This window comes from Populus euphratica, unplaced genomic scaffold, assembly GCF_000495115.2.
Source record: "Populus euphratica unplaced genomic scaffold, PopEup_1.0 scaffold424.1, whole genome shotgun sequence".
In the NCBI taxonomy this organism is placed as follows: domain Eukaryota; kingdom Viridiplantae; phylum Streptophyta; class Magnoliopsida; order Malpighiales; family Salicaceae; genus Populus; species Populus euphratica.
Window position 1 is genome coordinate 88,435 of NW_011500311.1, and position 26,320 is coordinate 114,754.

The 26,320-nt window shown below is 32.7% G+C and overlaps 3 protein-coding genes and 1 long non-coding RNA gene across 4 annotated transcripts in view; 3 read left to right on the forward strand and 1 right to left on the reverse strand.

Annotated features, from left to right (window-relative positions):
- LOC105113498 (uncharacterized) overlaps positions 1-4,169 on the forward strand; it is a 9,005-nt gene extending 4,836 nt beyond the window's left edge. The window contains exon 3 of the long non-coding RNA XR_839979.1: positions 4,160-4,169. This is a non-coding gene — a long non-coding RNA (uncharacterized LOC105113498). The remainder of the gene's footprint in view (positions 1-4,159) is intronic.
- An 8,262-nt stretch (positions 4,170-12,431) lies between these two features.
- Positions 12,432-14,817, forward strand: LOC105113499 (seed dormancy control protein). Its single transcript, XM_011009697.1, has 4 exons — positions 12,432-12,470; positions 12,915-13,072; positions 13,744-14,281; positions 14,621-14,817. Exons 1-4 carry the CDS (start codon positions 12,436-12,438, stop codon positions 14,787-14,789), a joined length of 900 nt encoding a protein of 299 aa, XP_011007999.1. The 5' UTR covers positions 12,432-12,435; the 3' UTR covers positions 14,790-14,817.
- Positions 14,818-21,417: 6,600 nt separating this feature from the next.
- Positions 21,418-23,515, forward strand: TMM (Leucine-rich repeat (LRR) family protein). Its single transcript, XM_011009698.1, has one exon. The coding sequence runs from the start codon at positions 21,732-21,734 to the stop codon at positions 23,220-23,222; it is 1,491 nt and encodes a 496-aa protein (XP_011008000.1). The 5' UTR covers positions 21,418-21,731; the 3' UTR covers positions 23,223-23,515.
- Positions 23,516-24,303: 788 nt separating this feature from the next.
- LOC105113501 (homoserine O-acetyltransferase) lies at positions 24,304-26,014 on the reverse strand. The gene is made up of 2 exons (XM_011009699.1): positions 25,691-26,014; positions 24,304-24,930 (listed from the first exon to the last, which is right to left on the reverse strand). The coding sequence occupies exons 1-2, from the start codon at positions 25,961-25,963 to the stop codon at positions 24,748-24,750; spliced, it is 456 nt and encodes a 151-aa protein (XP_011008001.1). The 5' UTR covers positions 25,964-26,014; the 3' UTR covers positions 24,304-24,747.
- Between the last annotated feature and the right edge of the window lie 306 nt (positions 26,015-26,320).

Sequence of the window (26,320 nt, forward strand, 5' to 3'; positions counted from 1 at the left end):
TTTTGCCATCTCTTTATCCTTTCAATTTCAGTTCTTAAATTCATCAATCAATCCTTTCATTTATGTGGTAGACCTGCATTAAAAATAGACATTTACCATAAATTATAGGTATCTTATATTATTAGATACATTATTATAAAACATATTTTAGTTAAGGAGTTATTGATACTTCAAGTGCAAAATGATGATATAAAACCTTGATAAAAATGCACTTTTAAGTACTAATCATGCAACAACCATTAATGGACGGCACCGTCCATTGAGAAATGCAGTAGCCCTTCTGAAATGTTAAAGTTTGGCAACCACCATTGTTGACAAAAGAGCAAGAGAAGTTGTCATGGATACCTATAAATAGAGGCATACGTGAGAGAGCAAATTGAGAGAGAGCAAAAGCAAAGTGAAGAGAAGAAGAGAGAAAGAAGGAAGGGCTACCACCAGCAGCCCTGTTGCCCTATGCAACTGCTACCCTATGTAGCAATGAGAGATGGGAGTTGTGTAAATGTGATCCTCCTCCGTGTGTTGTATTTTTTCTCTATCTCTAATAATATTCATCTCTCTTATGGATGTAGGCAATTTGCCGAACCACGTTAAATATTGTGTGTCAGTGAGCTTGGCCTCCGATGAGCAAATGATCATGAACACCACTGGTCCGCGTATAGGGAGCCAGAATTCCCAACACCTTGCAATCATGGCATTCAATCAAAGGTAAACATCCAGCAACTCACTAAACCATGTGGAATTGAAAAAATGGCCTAGTGCAATTAGATTTTTATCTCACAAGTCCATAAGAGGAAAATATGCATAACAGATGACTGAAAAAAAAAAAAAACATTACCACTCCTCCTGGTAAAACTCCTAAGAGTTTTTAATCATTTCCTCTAGTACCTACCAAGATTCATTGCCATTTGGGCTGGTAATGCAAAAATGCTCCACTTTCTCAAATTGATGAACCCTAAAAATGCTAATAGTATATCACGACCATGTGCACTAGCCCATTTACGGAAACAAGTTGAGTACCCAGCATATCTAAGAAAAACAGAAATTAGGGAGACAAAAGCAATCACAGTTATTGTTGAAAAAAAAAAACAGTAGTCCTTAGACAATTATTATAACCTGATTGGTAACTGTGTAGGATGAATCCAATCACTTAAATGATATGCACACAACGGATGTTCAGTTGTACCTATTAGATACTTATCATCTCCCTCACCAGTCACCTATTGAAAATCAAGCAAGTCATCTAGGAACAACTTCTCTTTCTTCTTTCCATTTTTTCTTATGCAGAAAAAGAAACAACTAAATTACCATACACCCCAAACAATCAAAAACACACTGCTTTGGTGTAAACAATAAGGTTTATGTAATATTACTTTTCTATATTATTCTTCTCCACAGGAGGTAATATGTATAGTTACAATTTAGAGAATGGGAAAAATACAGAATGGATAAATAAAAAAGTTATTTGTTCCTATATATACATATACAAATACGAATCAATCTAAGATTTAAGACACCTCATGCACACACACTCTTTCAAGTTAGTGCGTAGATATTTATCATGCCTAACTTGTCAATTTTATCATGAAATGCTTTTTCTGAAATTGTCTTTGTAAGTACACCAGTCAGTTGACTCTTAGATTGTATAAACGAAAATTGTATGATTCTTCCATTGAGATTCTTCTTGATGAAATGACGATCAACCTCAACATATTTAGTGCGATCATATCGAACAAGATTCTGTGCAATTGCTATAGCTGTCTTATTATCAGAGAATAGATTCATAGGTTCAGTATATTTAATCCCTAAATCCCTTAATATATTCCTTATCCATATCAATTCACATACATCATGAGTCATCCCTCGAAATTCAGCTTCAACACTTGATCTTGCTACTACTTTCCATTTCTTAGTTTTCCAAGTGATAAGATTATCTTCTATAAATGTAAAATAACCAAAAGTAGATTTTCTAGTCGTCTAATCTCCTGCCCAATTAGAGTCTATATATCCTTCAATGTTAGAAATATTGTTTTTGTGAACAACAATCCTCTTCCTAGAGAACCTTTTAAGTACCGTAAGATTCGATATACTGCTTCCATATGTTCTTTACTTCATGCATGCGTGAACTGACTCACCACGCTTACTGCATATGCTATATCAGGTCTAGTATGGGATAAGTAAATTAGCCTTCCAACTAATCGCTAGTAACGATCCCTGTCTATTAGATCCTGATCTGGAAAAATTCCCAGCTTATGATTCATCTCCATAGGCATTTCTACTAGTTTGCAACTAAGCATTCCAGTTTCAGTTAGAAGGTCTATCATATATTTTTGCTGTGAAAGAGATATTCCCTGCCTTGCCCTTGCCACCTCAATTCCTAACAAATATTTAAGGTGTTCGAGATCCTTCATTTCAAATTTAGTAACTAGATACCTATAATGCTTTCATTTCACGTGGATCATCTCTTGTCATGACCATATCATCCACATATACAATTAAAGTGGTTATCTTCCTTCGTTATGTTTTATAAACGAAGTATGATTGGAGTTACTTTGTTTATAGCCAAACTCCTTTATTGTAGTAAAAAATCTCCCAAACCATGCTCTAGGTGACTGTTTCAGTCCATATAATGACTTCTTCAGTCTACAGACTTCACCTTTACCTAAGTTGTTGTAACTCTGGGTGGTAGTTCCATGTAGACTTCCTTTTCCAGATCACCATTGAGAAATGCATTCTTAACATCAAACTGTTGCAGAGGCCATTCTCGATTTGCTGCTATAGATATAAGAATATGAATAGTGTTGATCTTGGCTACTAGTGAAAAGGTATCCTGATAATCTATCCCATACCTTTGTGTATATCCTGTTGTGATTAGTCGGGCTTTATACCTGTCAAAACTATCATTTAGTTTGAGTTTCATAGTGAATACCCATCTGCATCCAACTGTCTTCATTCTTTTGGGCAACGGAACCAGTTCTCACGTAACATTTTTCTGTAGAGCCTTCATCTCTTCATTCATTGCCTTTCTCCATCTTTGATTAGCCAATGCATCCTACATATTACTATAAATAAAAACTGTGGAAAGTTGATTAACAGTAAGTGTATATGAACAAGTCAACCTATGAAAGGACACATAATTATTAATTGGATATTTGGTTTTGACTGTAAGATCATGTTCATATTTTTTTTTTAGAATTCCCTTATTCATCCTTTATGGATATCTAGAAGTTGGGTTAGTTGGGTTTGTTGTAGGACAATATGTTTCATTAGACTCTCTCATCGTAGGACTTACCTAAGAAGGAACATTCATGGATGATTCTTCAGGTAATGGTATAGACAGGGGCAACTCAAATGGTGATGCAACTTCATCAAGAAATAGTAGAGCCTCATGTGTGGAATCACTCTCAGCATCAGTGTTGTGATCACAATCTTATGGATTCAATTGTCCATTCTTTTCTAACTAGGTAGACTACTCACTTACTTTATCCGTCAGAGCCTCTAACTGGGTAAACTCCTCACTTCTTTTATCCATCAAATCCTCATTCTCGTTACTGAAGCTCTCCCCCTAAAGAGAATGGCTTGAGACTCCCCTAGAGTAATAAGGTACGAGGTCATAAAAGGAGGCATCCAATGTCACATAGACTTTGCGGGTGTAGGGATCATAACACCTATATCTTTTCTAAAGGTCAAAGTAGCCAACAAAGACGTAACGTTTTACACATGGATCAAGTTTGTTAAGTAAGATTTTTGGGGTGTGAAAAAACACAATACAACCAAAAATTCAGGGTTCAAGGTTGGGGAAATGGGGAATTGGGAGTAAGGATTACAACTTTTATAAGAGTGTTTGAAAATCTAAGACTCGAGAGGGTGTTCTATTGATGATATAAGCAGCAAATTTCATAACCTCACCCCAATAGAATTTTGGCATGTTCATACCAAAGAGGGAAGCACGCACTACCTCTAATAGTTGTCGATTTTTTCGCTCAGCTAATCTGTTCTATTGTGAAGTATAGATGCATGAGGTCTTATGGCGAATTCCATGACTGTGCAGAAAGTTCCTAAAAGATGCAGCTACAAACTCGGTGCCATTATCAGACTACACCACATGAATTTATTTTTGGTACTGAGTTTGTATCATTCTGTGGAATGTATGGAAAGCTAGACACACATCATTCTTATATACAAGTAAGGATACCCAAGTCATTCTCGTGCATTCATTAATAAAAATCACAAAATAAAGAGAGCTAGAAATTGCAGGAACCTTTGCAGGACCCCAAACATCAGTATGAATGACCTTAAATACTTTTGAACTTTTATTCAAACTTGGGGAATGAGAGATACAGTGACTTTTTACCAATTCACACGTATCATAATGAAAATCCAATTCATTAATACCAAAAAAGAGTACTACATGTAGTTTCTTTAGATAACTGAAAGAAAGATGTCCTAATTTATGATGCCATAACCATATAATTGTCTAAGCCATGTTTCTGCTACTAATATGATTTGCCTGACTGATTTTTTATTCTCTATTATATGTTCCAAGTAGTGGAGTTTGCCCCGTCTAACACCATAACCAAGAATCTTCCAGGTTAGAATGTCCTGAAATACATAAAAGGAGTGCCAAAATGTTATAGTACAATGAAGAGTGGATGTAATTTGGCTAACAGATAATAGATTATATTCAAGAGATGAAACAAAAAAGACAGTATTTAGTGTGAGTGTTTTTGACAAAATAATAGATCTTTCCCCAGTAACAGGGGAGGTATTGTCATTGGTTGTGGAAATAATTGATTGAGAAGAAGGGAGTATGGATTGTAATTGTCTAACGTCTCTCGTCATATGTGCAAATGCACCTGTATCAACAATTCAAGTTTTATCCTTATAATGTGCACGGAATATAGATACTTTACCAACTTTACCAAGATGAGCAATATTTGTTATAGGTTGTTGTTGATCTTCTGTAGATGTTGTCATAGCTCTTGTAAAGATCTTTTTTCGAGATTTCGTTGAGAAATCCCACCACTCTGGATAGCCAATAATCTCATATCACTGCTATTATGAATGATCTTTTTTCCCACAATGAACGCAGACCAAGTTGTTAACCTTTTTAGATAATTGAGTGTTTTGTTTACTGGTTGATTCATATAATGATCCTTTTTGGAGAGTGTTGGTTAGCATAGCTAAATTCTCAGAGATTAGATGATAGCTTCCCATGGTTTGTCTTTGCTGGCATTCTCTCCTAACATATGTGTATGTGTTCTCCAAATCAAGTTTTGGATCTTTGAGCAAGATTTCACTACAAACCTGATTGAATTCAGAATCAAGTCCACTTAAAAAAATATGAACTCTAAGCCTAGCCATTGTGGAGTGTAACTGAATTACCCCTTCAACTGTTCCTTCCTGAGATTTCGCTCTGTGATCAATTTCTTGAAATATAGCAACATGTTCGTGTTAGTAAGTTTATAAGGGGCGACCATTCTATTTGATAGAGAAAGATCTTTGGTTCAATTCAAAGATATAGGTTTCATCTAATCCATCATAGAATATTTTTTATACAACCTCCCCTGTTTCTTTGGCTATAGACTGGCAAATAAATCGTTGCATTAATGCTGGACTGATTGCGTCAATAAGCCAACTTTTTAGTCTGTGATTTTCAGTAATCTATGTTCCAAAATTAGGATCTCTAAATTCTGGTTTTGTTGTTTCTCCCATGAGATATCCAGCTTTGTTGTGAGCCCCTGTATAAATCTCCATGAGTTGAGACCATAATGAATAGTTGGTCTCATCAAGGACGTGGGAAGGCAATATTATCTTGATGTATAATAATCTGCTGTGTTGGTGTTAAAACAATGGCAATTGACAAGTTTGCAGCCATAGAAGAAAAAGAATACCAGATGAAGAAGAAAGCAAAATAGCTTGTGAGTTATGTTTTAGAAATATAGAGGATTCTGTTTCGTAGAATAAGAACAACAACTTGATACGGTTTTTTTTTTTTTTTTTGTAGGAGAAGGGATTCGAGGTTTGTATTCGATTTTGTTTACTGCAGACGTCTTTGGAATTAAGTCTACTCTAATACGACGTAAACAATAGGGTTTCTGTAATATTACTTTTCTGTATTATTCTTCTCTACAGGAGGCAATATATATAGTTACAATTCAGATACAGAATGGGAAAAATATAGAGTGGATAAATAGGAAAGTTATTTCTTCATATATATATATATATATATACAAATACGTATCAATCTAGGATTTAATACACCTCATGCGCACATTTGGACTTCTTTTTTCCAGGTAAATTACCAGATACCAAGAGTGAGTGTGTGAATTTCCTTTTTCTCTTTGTTTATCTTCGTTTGTACTAATTGAAGGAGGGCAGTAGAGGAAGCTGTTGTACTGGTTAGATTATGTAAGAAGTGAATATTTAACGAATGCCTGGCTTTGTAACAGGACTGCAATAGCTATGTTTTGATTTGTGTATAGTATGTTGAGTTTAGCTGTTGTTGTTTTAGCACTCTGGTTTGGCTGTGGCTTTATGTTATGAGGTGTAATAAGGCTAAAGAGGTATGGTCATTGTAGCAGAGAAGAACAGGCAGAGACTTTTGCCAGGCTCGAGCTCTCAAAGTAGTTGTGGGGATGATGAGGAAATGGATTCCAAAGAAGAGATGAAAGATTGGCTGATGAGTTTTGGTATCATATCTCCAGTCATAAAAGAGTCTGCAGGTAGCATGTATCATCAACAACAACTATCCTGTCAAGTCAAGTTTGTTTCGTTGACTCTGTATTTGTTTCTCATGGTTAATTATTTGATAAGAAAAATTTAGATGTATATTCTTTTTATTATTATTATTATGGATATCCGGTTAACTTATATATATTTTAATTAATTTTCCGGTTAACTTGTATATATTTTAATTAATTTTATTTTCAATAATCTTAAAAAAACTTGAATTCACAGTTATTAAAAAATAAGTTTAAAATCTAACTAGTTTAGTTAAAGAGATGTTCGTAGTATTACTTGCTTGTATATGCCGAGTAAATTCTCATGTTAAATGGATCTTCTCTTACTTGATTTTCTTCCCTCGAATAGAATTTCATTTTCTCTTTGTTTTTTCTCAGTTGGCAGAATTTGTCAGATTTCCTCTAAAGAAAGCTGGAGGAATGATTAATCTTGTATGGCCTCTTCAACAGTGCTCGCACAGGTTTGTTTGATGTCATGAGCATTCCTCCTTTTAATGAATATTACTTCAATCCAAATTGAACTTTTGATTCCTTGGCAGCTCTCACTGATCCTAATAGTCTCTTTATTCTTTTTGTACGTGTTCTGCATAGAGTTGATCTCACTTGAGGATTTGTAGCGAAAACTCTCTTTGGGAGAAGCTTCATGTGTATGCATCCTTTTCCATTTCCAAGTAATATGGGTTTGGTGTCCGATCCAAATATCTTAGATATAATATTTCTTATCAGATCCAAGTTCATAAAGTGTAGTCACGACCTTATTATTATTTTCTTAATAATAATTATATATATATATAATATTAATAAAAAAAAAATAACAACAACAATAACAATAATTTTTAATAATAATAATAATTTTTAATTTTATATTTCAAATCAAATCTATAATTTTTTAAAATATAATAATAATAATAACAATAATAAGATTCATTTTTTTGGATATAATATTATATGTTAGAACCAAATTATTTAGGTATAGTATATTTCTTGTAAGACTCTACTTACTGAGTTCGGCCATGCTAGACCCAAGCTTCTAGGGTTCGTCTATAACACATTCATAACACATTCAAGTTTTTTAATTTTAATATTATTTTTTAAACTTATTTAAACATAAATAATTTAGATTTGGCATTCCTACTATACCTTAGTTCACGAGGTGTGGCCATACCAACTCAAATATGTTCTTATTACTATTTTTTAATAATAATAATATTTTTAAAAAATTTATTAATAATTATATAAATTATGTTAAGAATAATAATTCTTAATTTTAATCTTCAAATCAAATTGAAACAGCTCTCGGATTGAATACGTAGATTGCACCGTTTATGGGTTTTGGTGTGAGATTCCCTTATCATCAACAAACCATATTATCTGATTGCTAAAGATTTCCTCATAATTCTGGGATGATAAATATGGTTCTGTGGGCTCTGAAGAATACAAATGCATGCAATCCTTTCCTTATCCGCTCCCTCAAGACATACAAAGCTGGGCTTGACTGCACTGCACCAAAACAAACCACTAGCACAAGAGCTCGACAGCTTTATCAAAAATTAATCAACTGATATGCCACAGAAATATTGTATCCAGCATGAATATTGCTCCTTCTTATTTTATTCATAGCTTGAGCTTGCAGAGGTTTAGACCCTGGAAACCGGTTGCCAAATCATAACCCCTCAATAGAAATAAAAGTATGATTTAATCTACATCAGAAAAGAAAAGGCATGGAATGATGAAAGTGAGAAACATGAACACAGGATAGGAAAACAAACCAGTTGGAGATTTGGCCACAAGACTAGGCTTTGACATGGACCATCTATGCTCAGCAAAAAGCAGAATGTCTGCACAGGAGCTGTTCATTTTATAACTTTTCCATGGATGGATTGTTTGTTTCTTCCTGCAGTCTCAGTTTCCAAAGCATCCAGCTCCTGATCCAAGACCTGACATGGATCCATGACAACATTCCCGTGAATCTTCTGCCACAAGTGAGGACGGAATATCTGAATCAGTGAAGATTCCGGTTAGATCTAACTGCACTTGAAAACCCACATAAACATTTGCCCTGTTTGTTGCGGGGGATCAGCAAAGTGTAAATTTACAGTTAGGAATTTGGTCCAGACCAGATCTTTGCATTAGTAAGCTTCTTATACTTCATCGACTCCTCAAAGTCAGATGCCCTCTCCCAAAAGAGACCTTCCCAAGCTGGGAAACTGAGTTATCAAGACAAGGAAAGTAGTTGCAGAAGTGTTCGTAAGAAAAAGATAAATCATAGTTTCTGCCCTAAGCCTGAGATATGTGACGTGATTTAGATATGAAATTAACCCCACAAGACTCCAGTATATTGAAAGAAAAAGAATGTGTCATAAACTGAAAATCATCTGCCAGAGTTGTGGACAATTATGTGCCAACAATATTTACCAGAATATAGTTTATATGTTTAGTATTTCTATGTAAAATTTTAACTATATATAATTTGAAAAATATATTTAATTTTACAAAATTGATCATAAATATTTTAAGGTTAAATTTAATTCTTATCATAGACTAAATAAGAAAGAATAAAATTCCTAAACAAGATGATTCTTGAACTAAATAAGAAAATAATAACTAAGGACGAAAAAATTCATAAACTAAATAGAAATAATAAAAACACTAGCACCATAAATGATAAAAAGTTTTTTAAACTAAATAAAAATAATTAAAAAATAATAATTTAATAAAGAAACCCTCCTGCATCAATTATGTTGCGTTGTGTTGTAAAATTAAATATATTAAATTGTGTTAGTAATGAAATGATGTGATGTAAGAAAAATTACTCTAGTGTTTGGTAATATGTTGTCATATTTTTTGTTTGAACTAAAAGTACTATTAAGAACATAACTTGAAAACATGAAAAAACTTGCATAGTTAAAATCAAAAGTCATGAGTAATATAAGTAAAAAATAAAACCAAAACATCATATAATATTTTTTAAGCACTAGTGTAAAAACTATATATTAAGGTAAAATATGCAATATTGGCATTTTTGTGATTTAAGTTTCTTTAATGTTATTTTTATTATTTAAATAAAGTAAGCAGCCATTCATCTTAAAAAGCTTTGTTTTCCTTGTTTTTTAATTGAAAGTTAACATATCTTTAAACATGTTTTTTATATATATAAAATCAAAAGTTAAGCATGTAAATTTTAAAATCCTTAAGTTCTTTTAAAGCAAGATAGTAAAATTTAGAAAAGTAAGAGGCCAAATTAACATGCTTTAAAATTAAAAAGGAACAAAATTGAAGAACTTAAATAATAAATTTATATTGTTGATGTACTACAAAAATCATGTTCTATTTTCTTATATATTTTTCTATATTTTTTAAATTTTTTTATTTAATTTTTTAAATAATAATCAAGTGAATTTTGGATATAAAAAGTAGCAGTATTTTCTCGAAAGGTGGAAGAGGTTTTTGTTAAATCTTCAAAACTTTGTATGAGATTTGTAATTTCATAATTCTTTGAGATAATTATTGTAAGGTACTAAAAAAAATGTAGTATATATTAAAAATAAAAAAAGAATATTATATAGGAAACAAAGTGATAATAAGGAGAGAAAAATGTATATTGGAAATGTTATATCATACATGAAATATATATGTATTACATAAAGGTATAATGATTATTTATATAATTTAGAGATCTTATAGTCTTTATAAAAATCTTTCAATTAATAAATAAACAAAATCATATTTTTATATTATAATTTAAAAAAAATTATTTTATCTTTTTAATTTAAAAATTTACACTTTACGTTATACAATATAATTTTTTAACTTCGAAAAAAAATAAGTTTATATATAATATGATTTCTTAAATATCATATCTTTACATTTGAAAAACCCCTCTTTCTTGAGACATCTCTTAAACTGATCAAATGTATGAACTCATAAATTTAATCATATTATGATTTTAATGTGAATGGCGAGTTTTGACTAAGCCGAAGAGTGAAGATGTATATAATATGAATTCTTATTATAGAAGTAGCTGTTTCAGGGATTGCACTCCCAAGACAGGTCAGATGCAATAATTTCCGGTCTCCTCCCCCTGACTGGGGGCGTGTGTGTTTATGTGTTCATAGACTGTCTTATAAAAAAAAAGATTATTATTTTTTAATATTTTTAAATAATTTTAATGTTTTGATATTAAAAATAAATTTAAAAAAAATTAAAAAATATATTATTTTTATATATTTACAAGTAAAAAATACTTTAAAAAATAACTAGTAATATAATATCAAATACTATTTTAATAATAATTTAAAGTAATATTATAAATCTTAGACAAAGCAAGCGAAATCAATAATTCATTGGATATTTAAAATAATATCAATGTCTTTTTAAAATAATAGCTTAGGTTGGCATGTAGACATGATAGTTAATATATTCAACTCAAAACTCAGGTTTTGTACTGCATCAATCTTGAATGAATTCTTGTAACATGATTTGTATTCCTGTGTTGTAGCCACCAGGTGTTCATCCGGTAGTAGATTCATTTAATTTGAACATATCAATTTTGAAGTTTGTGTGGAATTGTGGGAAGAGTCTAGAATTTATTTAGAATTTATTCTAACAGTTATGATTTAAAATATTTTTTGTTTAGAAATATTTTTAAATAATATTTTTAAAAAATATTATTTTTAAAATTAGTATATTAAAATTATTTAAAAATATAAAAAAAATTAATAAAAAAATATAAATTTTTAAAAAACACGAGTTGAATCTTATTTCCAAACAATCTTAACTTATTTTCTAAGGTAGATGAACAAGCATTAAAAATACAATGTTTCCAAATAATTAAATACACTCATTTTAATTATCAAAAAAAATATTATTTTTTGAGATTTAGTATGTGTTTAAAAGTGTAATAATAGTTGTTTTTTAAAGTATTTTTTTTAAATAATATTTTATACTTAAAAAAAAATATTTTAATATCAACACATAAAATTGATGTGAAAACACTAAAAAATATTATTTTAAAACAAAGTACAAAAAATTAAATATTTTTAAAAGTGTTTTTGAAATCCAAAAACAAATAAACTCTTAATTTTTTATTACAAAAAAGAATTAATTTTAGTATGAAAAACGGCTTGGAAGATATCAAAGACCATTTAAAAAGAAAATCCCATAGAATAAGCTACATGTGAATATGGGAAATGCAAACCTAATTACTCACATCTTAGCATTTGATTATTATTTTAAAATTAAAAAAAAATGGAAACACGTGACATAGTTATTTTCTTGTTTTGAAATTATATATAAGATATATAGCAGTCAAACACTAACTAAAAAAAAAACTTTTCTAGTGAGAAAAAGACAGTGATTCCTAAATATTTTCTATATTTTCTATTGATTTTTTTTTAATTAAAGTTTTTAGAAAATAAATTATTATAAATTTATTAAGTTGAGGATGGATAACTCGGAGATAAAGTGAAAAGATTCAAAGTAATTTTCGGAATTTTTTTTATAGGTTCGGTGCTTATATATATATATATATAGTTATGATTATTGAATTCTTCTTCTGTCTCACCCCCCCCCCCCTCCAAGGCTGGACTTGGCTTCATAAAAGCAAACAGAACTTTCTAGTTAAAGATTTACCCTTAGAAAGAGAAAGAGATAGAAAGAAAATATCCAAGAAAGCACTGAGAGAAGCAAAGAAACAATGAAGGGGATAATATTAGCATCACAACCCCTCTTGTAAGCTCCAGCACCTTCTTTTTCATGTATTGCAGTATCTAATAATACTTTCCTGTTTTTGGCTCTTGGTAAAACAAGGAAAATAAAGGGCGGAGTTGTTTTCTGTTTGGTTGCCGGGAATATATTACGGGAAGGAAAAGAGAATGTGAAAATTAAAGCAATGAACTTATCTCTGTTCAATTTCCTAGAAAAGAAAATTGTGGATCGGGTTTTATGAACAGATATAAGGTCTCACTCTCACATATACTCTGTTTGGTCGCTGAGAAAACGATGTAAAGAAAATCCATGTTAACTCTTAACCATCCCAATTAGTTTCTTTTTTTTAAAGCCCCCCAGTTCTCGCTTTCCCTTTGTTTGATGAAAGATGCACTAAATCTTGACGACCAAGAAACTGATTAGTCCCAGAACTTCTTTTCTTGCTCATCAAAATGAAAAATTTCGTAGGAGTTTTCTTGAAGCGAAAGATTGTATGATACTACAAGAAGAAGGTCAAGGGATGCAAAGCAAAGGCATTGAAAGAGAAGGAGACAATGCCGAGACTGGCCATCTATCTGAGAGAGTACAGTGCATGACGCTTCACAAGAGAGGAAGGAGTGCAAAAGGTAAAAGCCCCGTTAGTTTTGTTTCCCTTTTATTCTGCTAAACACGGGAATTGAAAAGCGTTTATAGTAGATGCAAAGAATTTGGTGGAAATTAACTTTAATTGTTCCTTTCTTTTGGACTCCAGAATACTGTCATTTTCTTTGTGTAGTTCACGCAATAATTTTTGGCATGACATTGTTATTTTCTGAGAAAATCCAGCAATTTTTAATACTACTATGAATTCCTTTGTCCAATTACCTGGTGTCAGTGAAGAGGCAACCTCTAGCCTTAAGTGAAACTGGTTAGGTCCTCCATGCTTTTACAAGGCACCTAAATAATCAAGGATACCTGCCTCACATCAGATGAAAGTGAAACTTATTTGTAAATTATTACACCCTTAAATTATGCAATTATGCATGTTAAAAGTGCTGTCAAGATTTCCATTTTCTGAATCGCATGGAGGTAGACACTCTGCTGTATCCTGCGTAGGCTATTCTCCAGATTCAACAAGGAGAGCAGCCATCAAACAAATTCTATAACTTTAAAGATAAAGTCCACATGTATAAAAAAAAATAAACCTTGGCATTTCAGCGTTTCAGATGGTTAGAGTCACCCAGTTATGTATATTATTTGTTTTGATTAAATAGATCCTGTCACAAGAGCTGACAATTAATGTTGTTTTTTGGTGAAGAGGTTTCTAGGGGAAAGTATGGTCCGTGGGGACAAGAGCAGAAAACTAGAGCAGCAAGGCTAGAGAAACAACTCAAAACAAGTCGGAAAATTGAGGAGCTAATTGAAGAGCAATTGAATAGGTTCCCTTCTAACTACGACAGTGCTATGTTCCCAGCCAGGCTCAAGGATGTTCCCAAGCTCCTCATGCCTAAATGGTTGCTGCCTCATGAATTAACCACTCTGGCCTGGCTTGGGGATTGGCGGCCCTCTTGCATTCTAGACCTCGTCCATGCCCTGGTCCAATCCTCATCATTCTCACTGTCATCTTCTTCATCCAATTCAAATGGTGTTGAGAGGCGCCTAGCACAGCTTACTCATGAAATACGCATTGAGGAGGCGATAATAAATGAAGAAATGGCTGAGATTCAAGCTACATGTATCATTCACCTTCCCTTTGCTCCTGTCAGAAATCATCGAAGTGGTGCTACTGCGTTGTGTTGCATTCAAGCTGAGTTCAAGAAGATAGAAAGAGTAATTACCAAGGCCCAGCAACTGAGGTCCACTTTCTATCCCTTTGATTACATAACTGAAGCCTAAATACATGAAACACCTGAAAATGTGGCAGTTCTTTTTATAGTTGGACTGTTGAAATGTCAGTCATACTGCTGGCAAAATATAGAGTAGCAGTTTTCAGCTTATCTGATACAAGAATTTTCTTTGCTTGGTTCATATCTGTTTTTGCATCTAGAATTTATTGTATTTGCATCCCCGAGACTGACACACAGACATATCTGATACAAGATATGGGCACATTTGGTGGGTTTTTTAGACTGTGTTATTACTGCCAGAAATATGTGCTCTTTACTTCAAAAAGTACATAAACTTGTGCCTGGCAGGTTTAAGGCGTTAGAGCTGGCAGTGAAGAAAGTTTTAAGGCAAAGTGATGCGGCAGAATTTCTAGTGGCATTTGCAGGAATTCAGGATGTGATACACCATTTAGCAGCAAAACAGAAGTTACCAAAAGGTCCAGCCATTCTGCCTGCCCTGGCCTCTGGCCCTGCTTAAGAGCTTTGTAGCTGTAAGGATCTTTTAATGGCAAAGATCAGCACTCTGGAAAGATCTATATCAGAATCCAACTAAAGTTAGTGGAAATGTAAAGATTTGTAGATATTATTGACTTGACTTACCATGTTAGTTAGCTGCAAATATAGTTTAGCATTGGAAACTGCAGGAAAAATGGATACTCTTGTCACTTTGTGGGACAACTTTTTGTTGTCCAACTCATTCTATGGAAAGAACTAAGAACAAGAGTGCATTACTTTTCCATGTTCTTACTTTCCTGGAAATGTAGTTTGTACCATGATTTTGGAATCAAGTATGATGAGAAGAAAAGAGCTAGGGATCTTGAAGCCAAGTAGCCATCGATGCTCTGTCCCGCACAAGTTCATATGTTTATCTCCGTATTCATGCAATCATCCGCATCAAGTCTAGACTTGAACTGATGACTTGAAGGAAGGAAATGATGAATGCTTGCAAAGTATTCAACGAATGCATGTTTCTCCATGCATTGATATTGCCAGATAATAATAGGATTTAATTTTACGTGTATTGCATTTGAAAGAACTTTTTTTACATGTAAAGATATTCATCTTCAATTAGAAATTGGTTCTACGATCAGAAAAACACTTTCTTGGCTTTCTGATAGTTGGATGAATTTTGAAAAATCGGTGAATAGAATTCATTTTTCTTCTCATAAAAAAAACCATTAGGTTTTTCACAGCAACTACTAAGTAAAATATTTATAATTATATGCACTAATATATATATATATATATATATATATATATATATATATATATTAAACCTGATCTGGTCTAACAAATCAATTTTAAAATTTTTTAACTCAACTTTTTATCTAGATTAGGTTTTATATCAAATCTTTTAGGAGTTGTTCTGGTATGATGCAGTTACCTTGTCTTGTTTAAAAGCAATTTTAATAACTAGTGAAAGTATGGTTTAATTTAAAAAAAATAAAAATAAAATTTAAAAAATATATATATTAAAATAATAATATATTGAATTGATTTAAATTAACTCAAATTAATTTACTAAACTTGTTACACGAATAATAAACTCCCTTGTATTAAAAAACTTTTTTTTATGAAATTCTTTTTTATTTAATTATATAAAAAAATAACACTAAAAAAACAAGCACCAACGCAATGTTACGATGTTTATTTGAAATTGCAATAATTTTATAAAATATAAATAAAAATAAAATATAAAATATAATTTTTAATATTTTTTAATTGAAAAATAAAAATATATTATTTACACTTTGTAAAATAAATTAAGAAATGAAGCTAACATGTTAAGTATCCTGCGTAGAAAATATGTTCGCAAGAAAGAAACTTGAAGGAATTGGTAGGGGCCACACATTGGCAGGGATCACACATATGAACTGGAATATGTTTGCAAGAAAAAAACTCAAAGGAATTGGTAGGGTCACACATATAAACTGATAAATCAAAAGGAGTTGTTAATACTAAGTAAATATTAAAACAAAAGGCTAAACTTTATATAAAAAAAATAGATTCAAATGTAAATGATTTACACCAACTGATATTTAATTTTAATTTTTATAAAATAAATCAAATTATTTTTTTTAAATATCATGCAACTAAAAAAATATAAAATAAATCAATCATAATATAAAAAACAAAACTAATTCAATAAAAAACCATTAATAAAAAGTTATATATAACGCATTTGGCCTTACATTAAAAAACATAGACCCATGCCTTTTTTTTAATTAAAAAGGTGACAAGTTGCTTATAGTGATTAGTTGTTTATGGAGTTGTTGTCTAGAATCTTACCACTGTTATAATTGCTGAAAAAATCATTGGGTTTTGACATAAAAATTTATATTTATCTAAAAACAACATAAATTTTCATAAAACTCTTACCAGTTTCAAAACATCACAAAATCAATTAACTAGAAAAAAATTAAACAGAATCAATCTATTTTTCTAAAGTTTATGGGAAATAATAACCACTATCAAACACATCTTATCAAATGAAACTTGTTTACACTAAAAATAAAAAGTTTCATCCTTAAAAAATGGTCATTTGCCTACTTGCTCTCTCTTTTAGGGTTTTTAGATGACTTTTTCTTTTATCTCTTTAACTCAATGATTGGAATGTTAAAAAATAAACATTTGAACTAAAATTAAAATCGTAAAAATTAAAAGGATCGTAGAGTAAGAGAAAGGAAAGTATTTAAAGAACAAAACTTTTTTCTAGTTTAAGATTATATATGGGATTTCTCCTTGTTTTACACTTTGATCCTTTATTATTATGTTTTCTCTTTCCTTAACAAATATTAATAAATTGGTCATTAATTTGGAAATAGAAATCTATAGTTTAAAAAAAAGAAGAAGTTAGGGAAAAATAATGAAAATAATATTTGGCTATTGTAAATTGCTATAGTGTGCACTAGTTGTGAACTCGCACTACATTATACACTTAATTTAATTTTTTTTTTTGTATAAAAAATATTAATAAAATTATATATAATATGACTTAAACTTTCAGTGACTAGTTTATTAGTACAATTATTATAGTTTCATCAATAATATTTTGATTTAAACATTATAGCATAGAGTGTGTCTACTATGTTATATTATATTTGTTCTCAATACAATAATTATTGATTTTTTTAATAAAATTTGAAACTCTTTTCAAATCTCATTCTATTTTGTGTAGGGATTTATAATCAATACTATTTAAAAAAATAAAATGTTTTTCTTAATTTATTAAGGGTGATGAATCCTTTTTTTATTATTTAAATACATTTATATAGTTCACATTATATCTAATATCTACTCATTTGTTACTATTTATTAGCACAACATGTAGCAGAATTAGGATATAACACTTTTTATATAAGATAATTTAGTGATATTAAATTTAAAAATTATTTATACAACTGTAACGTAAGTTTTTTCATAGGAATGAGTAATCTCTTCATATGAAATTCTTATGCGGGTCAGTTCAGTAAACATGTCATTTAACAAGTACTTACATATTAGTTTTAGGTATCTCTCATACCATATTTTATAATAATAACTTCTTTTTTTTTTAAAGTAAAGAACATAATATGTATTGGTCTCAACAACTCTAATTAATTTTCAATCTTGATAGAGCATTTGAACATAAATATTTAAGAATGCTTTGATACAATAGGAACTTATAATTATAATTTTATAATTTTTTTTATAAAATATTTTTGTCCCAAAAACTTTATCTTTACTCTAGATTTATTAATTAATTTTTAATTAATATTAAAAATAAATAAGCTTTTATCAATAAATTAAATATATATACATGAACAAAGTTTTAATTAATATTAAAAATAAATAAGCTTTTATCAATAAATTAAATATATATACATGAACAAAGCTAATACACCTACATGTAATCAAGTAATTGGTAAAATAACATATACACTAACAAAACCATGGTAGTTTTGATGCATTTTGGATGAAATCATCGTTGAATGATTTCCTTCTGTATATTTGGGAGATATAAACAATAGGGAACTTGAAATCATCGTTGAAATAAACTTGTTTCTTGAAAAAAAATAAAAGTTTCTAAATCTTAAAATATAAATAATCCATAGAATGCCTTCTCCTTCCACTGCTTCAGCTCACATTCATCTCTGCGTGTTTTTCTTAAGCATCACAGCTGATTACATAATATTTCTACAGGACTTTCCTTCAAAAGGGATACATTTTCTACACATATCTCTTCCGAAGGTTTCACACTGAACATGATTCTAAATCAATAATCGATTTTGGTTTCTGCAGTGGCCCTCCAGGGGATCTTTATGTGTATCTCGAGGTTGAAGAGATAACAGGAAACAGAAGAGATGGCATTAACCTCATCTCAACAACATCTATCAGTTATGTTGATGCAATACTGGGAATTGTTGTTAAGGTCATATTTTTATCATCTCAGATTAAAAATAATCTATGCATGCCTTAATTTTCGACTTCTGGTCTGCTTAACTCGTGATAGTTATCATATTTATGAAAATTTAAGCAGATAAAACATTCAGTTTGTGTACCACTGCAAGAAGATTGAAGATTTCAATAGGCTACAACATAACACAACATTTAAGTTTTGAACATTAGAAAATTTCGCCTTCGCTTAGTGGTGGAACAACTACCTCAATTGGAGAGTGTGGCCCTTTTTTACTGTCACATTCTTAACCATTTTGAAGATGCTCTTTTTTATTGGTCAAAATCAACACAATTACCAGATTTCAGAGGAGTTGTAAATTTGCAGAGAGCAGCAGGTGGGAATTTTATTATTATTATTATTATTCTTTGTTCACAGTAAACCTTATGCTGTTGGATTATTGAAGTGGTTTGTCAATGTTGAGCCTGAGTAGCTGTTGGTCTTGCCCAGATAATATTTGAGCTCAAGCCAACTTTGCTCACAGGGAAGTTTTACATGCATAAGAAGAAAAACTTACGTTGTTCTTTTTTGATAAAATGTTGAGATTACATTAAAGGATGGTCCCTTGGAGCTAGAATCTTCTTTTCTGCATAAATGACGTATGCAAATGAGATTCTGAAGCTACAGGGCCTTGCCAACTTCATCCATTTTATTAGTTTTCTGGAAAATTTTAGAAAGCAATAATTGTGCAAGTGGATTGGTGTAGCATACACATAGATGCATATCTAGAACGATTCTAGCTTAGGGTAGAGACCATTATGCTAAAAGACCTCAATTTTAACCTGTCATCTTTTCCTTCTTTTCTTTGCGAAGAAAATTTTCTAATTTGGTTCTGGCTCTCAGCATATTTAGTTGGTCAGCATACAATGTTTAGAAGGCTACATTATACAAAATATGTCCACACTGAATTGTGATTTTGGCATTTAAAACAGGTGAAAACAGTTGAAGGAACAAGTGAGCTTCAAAGTATGTCCACACTGTTTCTTGATTATGGCATATATATATATATATATATTTGGCTTTAGTTTATGCTGTTTGTTGTTTATATGCTCCTTCCAGTTCCAATCCGATTTTAACCGTGATTTAGGCCTCTGCTTGTCTGAAGCTCAGAATGATCTCTTTTTTCTTCTTTTTTTCTTTTCTTTTTTTTTTTGATAACTCAGTTTATCTAGATTAATTTACAACGCATCAGGATTAATTTTTAAATTTATTAAACAACTTACAAGTCTGATGACTAAATAATACACCACTGAAATAACAAATATGTAAAAAAAAACCAAACCGGAATGTAAAAAAAAAAGGAAACAAGTTCCTTTCCCACAAGGTGACCTAGTGATCTATTTCCTGATAACATAAGTCATATAATGATTGATATGGCTGATTATCCCTAATTCAGTGGAATTTAAGCTTGATTTATACTTTTTTATTTTCTAAGTAAATTTTGAGCTTCGAGATTCGAGTTAAAATAATAATTTAGATTTGACTTGTTTGACAGTCACTATTTCTTGATAAGATGGGGCTCATACATTTAGTATAAAACTGATAATATCTAGTTCATTGCAGCATTTTAATAGATTTTTCTAACGATTAAGATATTATTATATTCCTGAAATATAAGTTTGATTTTCAAAAAATATATTTATTAGAAAAAGCAGCCATGAATTTTGAATGGACTAGTCTCATCTTTTAAAAGAGTAAGAGGATACCCGGTAACAACAAAAAAATATATTAATGGGTAATTTCAGCTGTTTTATTTTACCCTTATATAGACCCACACGCTACTGAGCTTGACTGATGCTTAAACATTGTGCTTAATTGCAGCTCTGTTGTTATGAATTCATCTTCTCATTTGTTTTGATACTTTCTCATGATCAAATGTTGGTGTTAATAATTTGCATCCTTGCCATCAAAACATAATTTACATCTTTAATCGAGCTTAACTCCAACGTGATGCCAATGTTTACCAGTATCAAAGAGCGTGAATTGCTTGGAGAGCTTGCTTCACTGAGTAATACCAGTATCAGTTGATCACGAACTCGGCCCAAAAGTCGGCCTGACAGTAAGTAATTGTTCGCAATTGGTAGATGATATCGTGTTTGATATAATTGTGATTTGCCTAATTTGTGTTTTTTTTTCCTGAAAATAATGAACAAAATAACATATTCCATGGTAAGATTTTGACTATCTGAAACATTCATCAACATAATGACCTGTGCTGCTTCATATTTCCCAGGAGCCATTCTCTCTTAAAATCTGGGCTCAATGTCCCCTGCTCTTTGTGACCCATTTCATTTCTCAAGGATTCTCCCCAAAATGACCTATGCTGCTTGCATCTCTTGACTAGATTATGCAAGCATCCATGCTTAAGAAGCTCTGCCCTTGTCTCGATATTTGAGCGAATTCCCATCACCAGGCTTCATATTTCCTTTTGTATTTATCTCGGCAGTTCTTCATAGAATAATTGAATGACTTTTGAAACAGTAATCATATATTTAAATTGAATTTTATTTTTAAGAGCTAAAAAAATAAAAGAAAAAAAGAGAAGAAAAGGAGGGCCAAGGTGGCTAGGCTTCTCTTGACCTAGATTTTTGGGCTGCACACCTGGCCTATGTAAAAAGGCCAGACGCGCTCGCAAGCTTTTTTTTTTTTTATAGACGGTGGAGATACGTATATCTGTGTGAAGCCCACCTCAAAAGCTGGGTGGGTGGATTGATCGGCTCAGGGCTTGGATGCGAAGACCAAACATGGGCAAAAATCCCGTGAAAGGCATTAATGCTCAAAATTCCATGCATTAATTTCTGTTCTCTCCCCTTTCTCGTGAACCCCATAATTAGCCTTCTCACTCCACGCACCAACCTGTCTTTTCGGTCCTCCTCTCTCTCTCTCTATATATATATCTCTTGCCCTTCTCCTTGAATCCTTAAATCCCTCTTCCTACCGCCACCGCCCTCTTTAAGCCTTCATAAACTACACTCTCCTAGCAAAATGCTGACCTTTTTCCATACACGAGCACAGACACTAACACTACTTCTCATGTCTCTTCTATTACCACTCGCCAAGCCTTTCACGGTCATCGTGTCGGATTCTAGCAACCAATCCGCCCTCGTGGAGGGGCCGCAATCTGGGTTCACGATGAACACGAATGGAGCTCGGACCGATGCTCATGAGCAAGAAGCGGTCTATGACATCATGCGAGCCACTGGCAACGACTGGGCAACCAATATCCCTGATGTCTGTCGTGGCCGGTGGCACGGTATCGAGTGCATGCCGGACAAGGACAATGTGTACCATGTTGTTTCATTGTCCTTCGGTGCATTGTCTGATGACACTGCTTTCCCCACATGCGACCCGACAACGTCCTACATCTCAGAGTCTATCATGAAGCTTCCCCACCTCAAGACTTTGTTTTTTTACCGTTGTTTTAGCGACAACCCACAGCCTATCCCTTCATTTTTGGGGCAACTGAGCCCAACTTTGCAAACGTTGGTGCTCAGGGAAAACGGGCATGTAGGCCTTGTTCCTACTGAATTAGGAAATCTTACACGTCTGAAAGTTCTTGATCTCCACAAAAACAATCTGAACGGTTCAATTCCTGTTTCATTGGGCCGGCTGGCCGACCTTAAATCGTTGGATTTGAGTGGGAATAAACTGACCGGTTCAATTTTCAGTTTAAGTTTGCCGGTTTTAAATGTTTTGGACCTGAGCCAGAATATGCTCATGGGTTCAATTCCATCCTCCATTGGTTTTTGCCACTCTCTAATCAAAATTGATTTCAGTCGAAATCGTCTAAGTGGTTCCATTCCGGAGTCAATTGGTAGCCTAAATGAGCTTATTCTAATGGATTTGAGCTATAATCGGCTATCAAAGCCGCTTCCGACATCCATCAGAAACTTGCACTCTCTCCAAGCATTGATTCTCAAAGGAAATCCAATGGGGTCTACACTTGCTAGTGAAGAGTTTGATGGTATGAAGAGTCTAATGGTTTTAATTCTATCATACACAAATTTGCACGGTCCAATCCCTGAGTCACTAGGCCGGTTAACAAACCTTCGGGTCATCCATCTTGACGGGAACCACTTAAATGGTTCAATTCCTACAAGCTTCAAGGACTTGAAAAACCTTGGTGAATTGAGACTCAATGACAATCAACTAACTGGGCCGGTTCCATTTGGAAGAGAAATGGTGTGGAAGATGAGAAGGAAGCTTAAACTTTACAATAACACAGGATTGTGTTATGATGCTAATAGTGGCTTTGAAGATGGTCTGGATTCTACATTCGATTCGGGTATTGGTTTATGCACCACACCTGAACCCGGTTCAGCAAGGACCGTGCAACATCTTTCTGCAATTGACGGGGAGCCTATGCCTAGTACAACTAATAAATCCTCAGCAGCACTTCATAAAACTTCAGTTTTTGTTAGGTTGCTTCAACAAACAATAGCTATTGTGTCTACTTTAATTTTCATTTCAACGTGAGAAAAAGAAGGCATGTAAGAAATAGTGTCATACTACATTGTTTTCATTTGTATCATAAATTGGTTAGGTTGTAGTGTACTACTATTGGTGTTGGAAGAAATAGCTTCAGGCTGCAGCCCTCTAATATCATACTGGACTAAACTCTAGCTATATTTGGATGCCTTGTCCAATTCAAATAATCACTACTGTGTCTTACCTCAATTTTAAGGATGCCGTTCTTATGCTACAACGTGACTGACGTCCTGCCATGAAATATTTCCAGGCCTTTACTCGATAATCAAAGCTAGGTACTACTGAAAAACATGAAGCATGCAGCTTTGAAATAGATCATGTAACAGGGGCTCTGCAGATTGGAGCTGAAAGATTGTTTTACCTTTAGTAACTAGTAATGAATCACCAGTAGGGTTTGGGGTGCTTGGAAGAATGATCATCACAACTTTTTTTCGTAACTTCACTGACAGACAACTAGCTTTAGATATGAAGATTCTGAAAAACGATACAACTAGAGAGCACTTTGTTCTCTTGAATGATCGATCATCACAGCTTAAATGGGCCCCATTGTTATTCAATAAATGAAGACTTGCATTCTCTTCAACGAAATTTGCATTTAACTTTCTTGTTGCTTCTACCTGGCACTGATATGAAGAGCCAATCTTGGATGATTACAAGTAAGTTATGAAATTTACTAGTCGCAATACAACAACGTGGCTGGTTTATGTTCCCGGTAAGAAGGTAATCCATGAAGTTAAAGAGGTCACCATCAAGCAAGTTCTAAAGTTTGTTTCTCAAGGCATATTGAACAAGTAGAATCAACTATACACTGACCACTGCTGCATCGTCTATGATTACCGCAACTGAAGCTAAACTACCAGATAAAGAATCAAAGCTTATTTCAAAGTTCAAACAGGTGCTAGCTGGGCAAAACTCATCTCAACCCATGAACTCAAGTTTTAATCATATATAGCAAAACTTCCATGGATTTAATCTCATTAAGTCAGAATTGTTGGTAAGCCATAACAGATTGCTAAGAACAAGAAAGACCTTGGTGTGATTACTAGAACTCCTCTAGAATGCTAATTGGTTGACTTAAGTTGGTAGTTCTTTTATCATGCTGATGAAATTGGAATATCTCAGTATAGTTTTGGAAATTGAATCTCCGAACTCATTAAACATTGACCCTAGTCACTCTGCTCATTCATTGAAGTAAAAATACTTTTTCTAAGACACAGGCAAACGAGGGGTCAGGGACACTGGGCAATCTCTGATGGAAAGACTACATGGAAATCAGACCAAAAACGACTTTATTCCACCTCAGAAGAAAAGGGCAAGTGTCATGACATACCTCAGAGCAACTGATATCTTTGGGTGGTTACTATTTGCCGATTTGTTCTTGAGGATTGTGGTTGCTCCCTTTGCAAGAATGTTGCAGGTACAAATTCATGTTTATAGACATGGATTACTATCTGGAAAAATGGATCAAAGTACATTTCTTTCACCGACAGGGTGCTCAAGAAAGTGTGGTTCATCACTCTTGATAACTTAGCTTGATCAAAAGCACAACGGCTACAACGACTGGAGTTGATATCATAATAAGCGCCTGCAAGATGTTTGGTCCTGTTATCTCAGGAAAAAGGATGCTTCCATACTTTATTACAGCTGCACCAGCAAGAGAACCAGCCCCCAATTTCAATAAATAGTTCCAATCCTCCTGTTTGCAAAATTAAACAAGAGCTCAGCATTAAAAAGGGGTTTGTGTAGTATTTGAACTTAAAGGCATGTGCATCCACTCTTTTCATAACGGATGCTGTAAAGGACTGATATCTAAGCTCAATGCACTGTTGTAGAGACTGCATTTACAACACACTTAAAATATCATCTCCTACTACGATAATCTAAAATCATACCAAGCAATTGGCAATTTATCTTCAAATCAACAGTAACTTATTACTTTGTCGGTGATTGCTGAGAAAGGACTTCATTACACAAAGTTTAGTTATTACACAGCCAATAACCAATCAGTCGGTATAGAATTTAGTGCAGGATACTTTCAGTAATGAACATAGCCATATTAGACATGTTGTTCTAAATGGGATTTGTGTTATATGTATGGGGTTGCAAACTTGAGTAGAGTAAGAGCTAAGCCCTAATGTCTGCCTGAATGATACACGATGGCTCAAAAATCTAATTGGATTGGATGTGTATTGACACAGCTTCAATATCACCTTGCCCATTATTTCCATTTGTTTTGGATTGATGATAGAATAATAGACCTGATGAAAGGTAATGAAATGAATGGCCTTCTCTAATTTTGCCTCCTAGTATATGGCACCAAGAAATGAAACTAAACCAAAATCTCCACTGTTAGTTTATGGAGGAAGACTCCAAGTCTAAAATAACAAGGAACTCGATAAAAGCAAGCACTTGTTTAAAATCGAGAAAGAGAGAGAGAGAGAAAGTGATGAATGGACCTGAGAGATACCACTGGTGGTGCCATTTAAACTGGGGGTTTCTTCCCCTTCTCCTCCTCCTCCTCCTCTTTGAGAATTGGAGGCCTGTGCAGGGACAAACTTTTGTAGCTTGGCAATTTTTGATGAGGGCAGACAACATGGGTTGTTGAGGAAGCTAGAACCCATTATTGTAAGCTTATTTCTTGTTGGGTTATATTGATGGTGATTATATGGGGAACAGGAGCTGAGGTTAGGAGGACCTCTGGTTGCTGCTCTACCTATCATCATTGCCATTATCTTCTCTTTTGCTCCACCAGCTAAACTATCCCACGAGAAGTTAAGAGTTCCACTTTTTTAATAGCAAGGGCAAACTTCCTTTTTGTTCCTATAAATTCATCAATATTTCCAATTATGTCCCTATTTTTTGAAATTACCTATACTAATTCATTAGCGGCTGTCCCTTTCCAAAATATTCGAATATTAACATTAACCATTAACCAAGTAAAACAAAAAACAAAACAAAATCGTTTTTCACTGTATTCCATAACATTATTCACACATTCACAAAACACTATAATTTAATATTCATTTGCATCGTTCAGAAGATGTGTTTTTTTTACACTTTGGTCTCTCTAGTTTTCAAGATTTACA

Bases quoted from the DNA above. Each gene is read 5' to 3' on its own strand.
- LOC105113499 (XM_011009697.1), top strand. From the start codon at position 12,436: ATGAAGGGGATAATATTAGCATCACAACCCCTCTT. The intron at 12,471-12,914 runs GTAAGCTCCAGC...AAAATTTCGTAG, and splicing joins TTAGCATCACAACCCCTCTT to GAGTTTTCTTGAAGCGAAAG. The intron at 14,282-14,620 runs GTCCACTTTCTA...TGTGCCTGGCAG, and splicing joins ACCAAGGCCCAGCAACTGAG to GTTTAAGGCGTTAGAGCTGG.
- LOC105113501 (XM_011009699.1), bottom strand. From the start codon at position 25,963: ATGGCAATGATGATAGGTAGAGCAGCAACCAGAGGTCCTCCTAACCTC. The intron at 24,931-25,690 runs GTCCATTCATCA...TTTTGCAAACAG, and splicing joins CCACCAGTGGTATCTCTCAG to GAGGATTGGAACTATTTATT.
- TMM (XM_011009698.1), top strand. From the start codon at position 21,732: ATGCTGACCTTTTTCCATACACGAGCACAGACACTAACACTACTTCTC.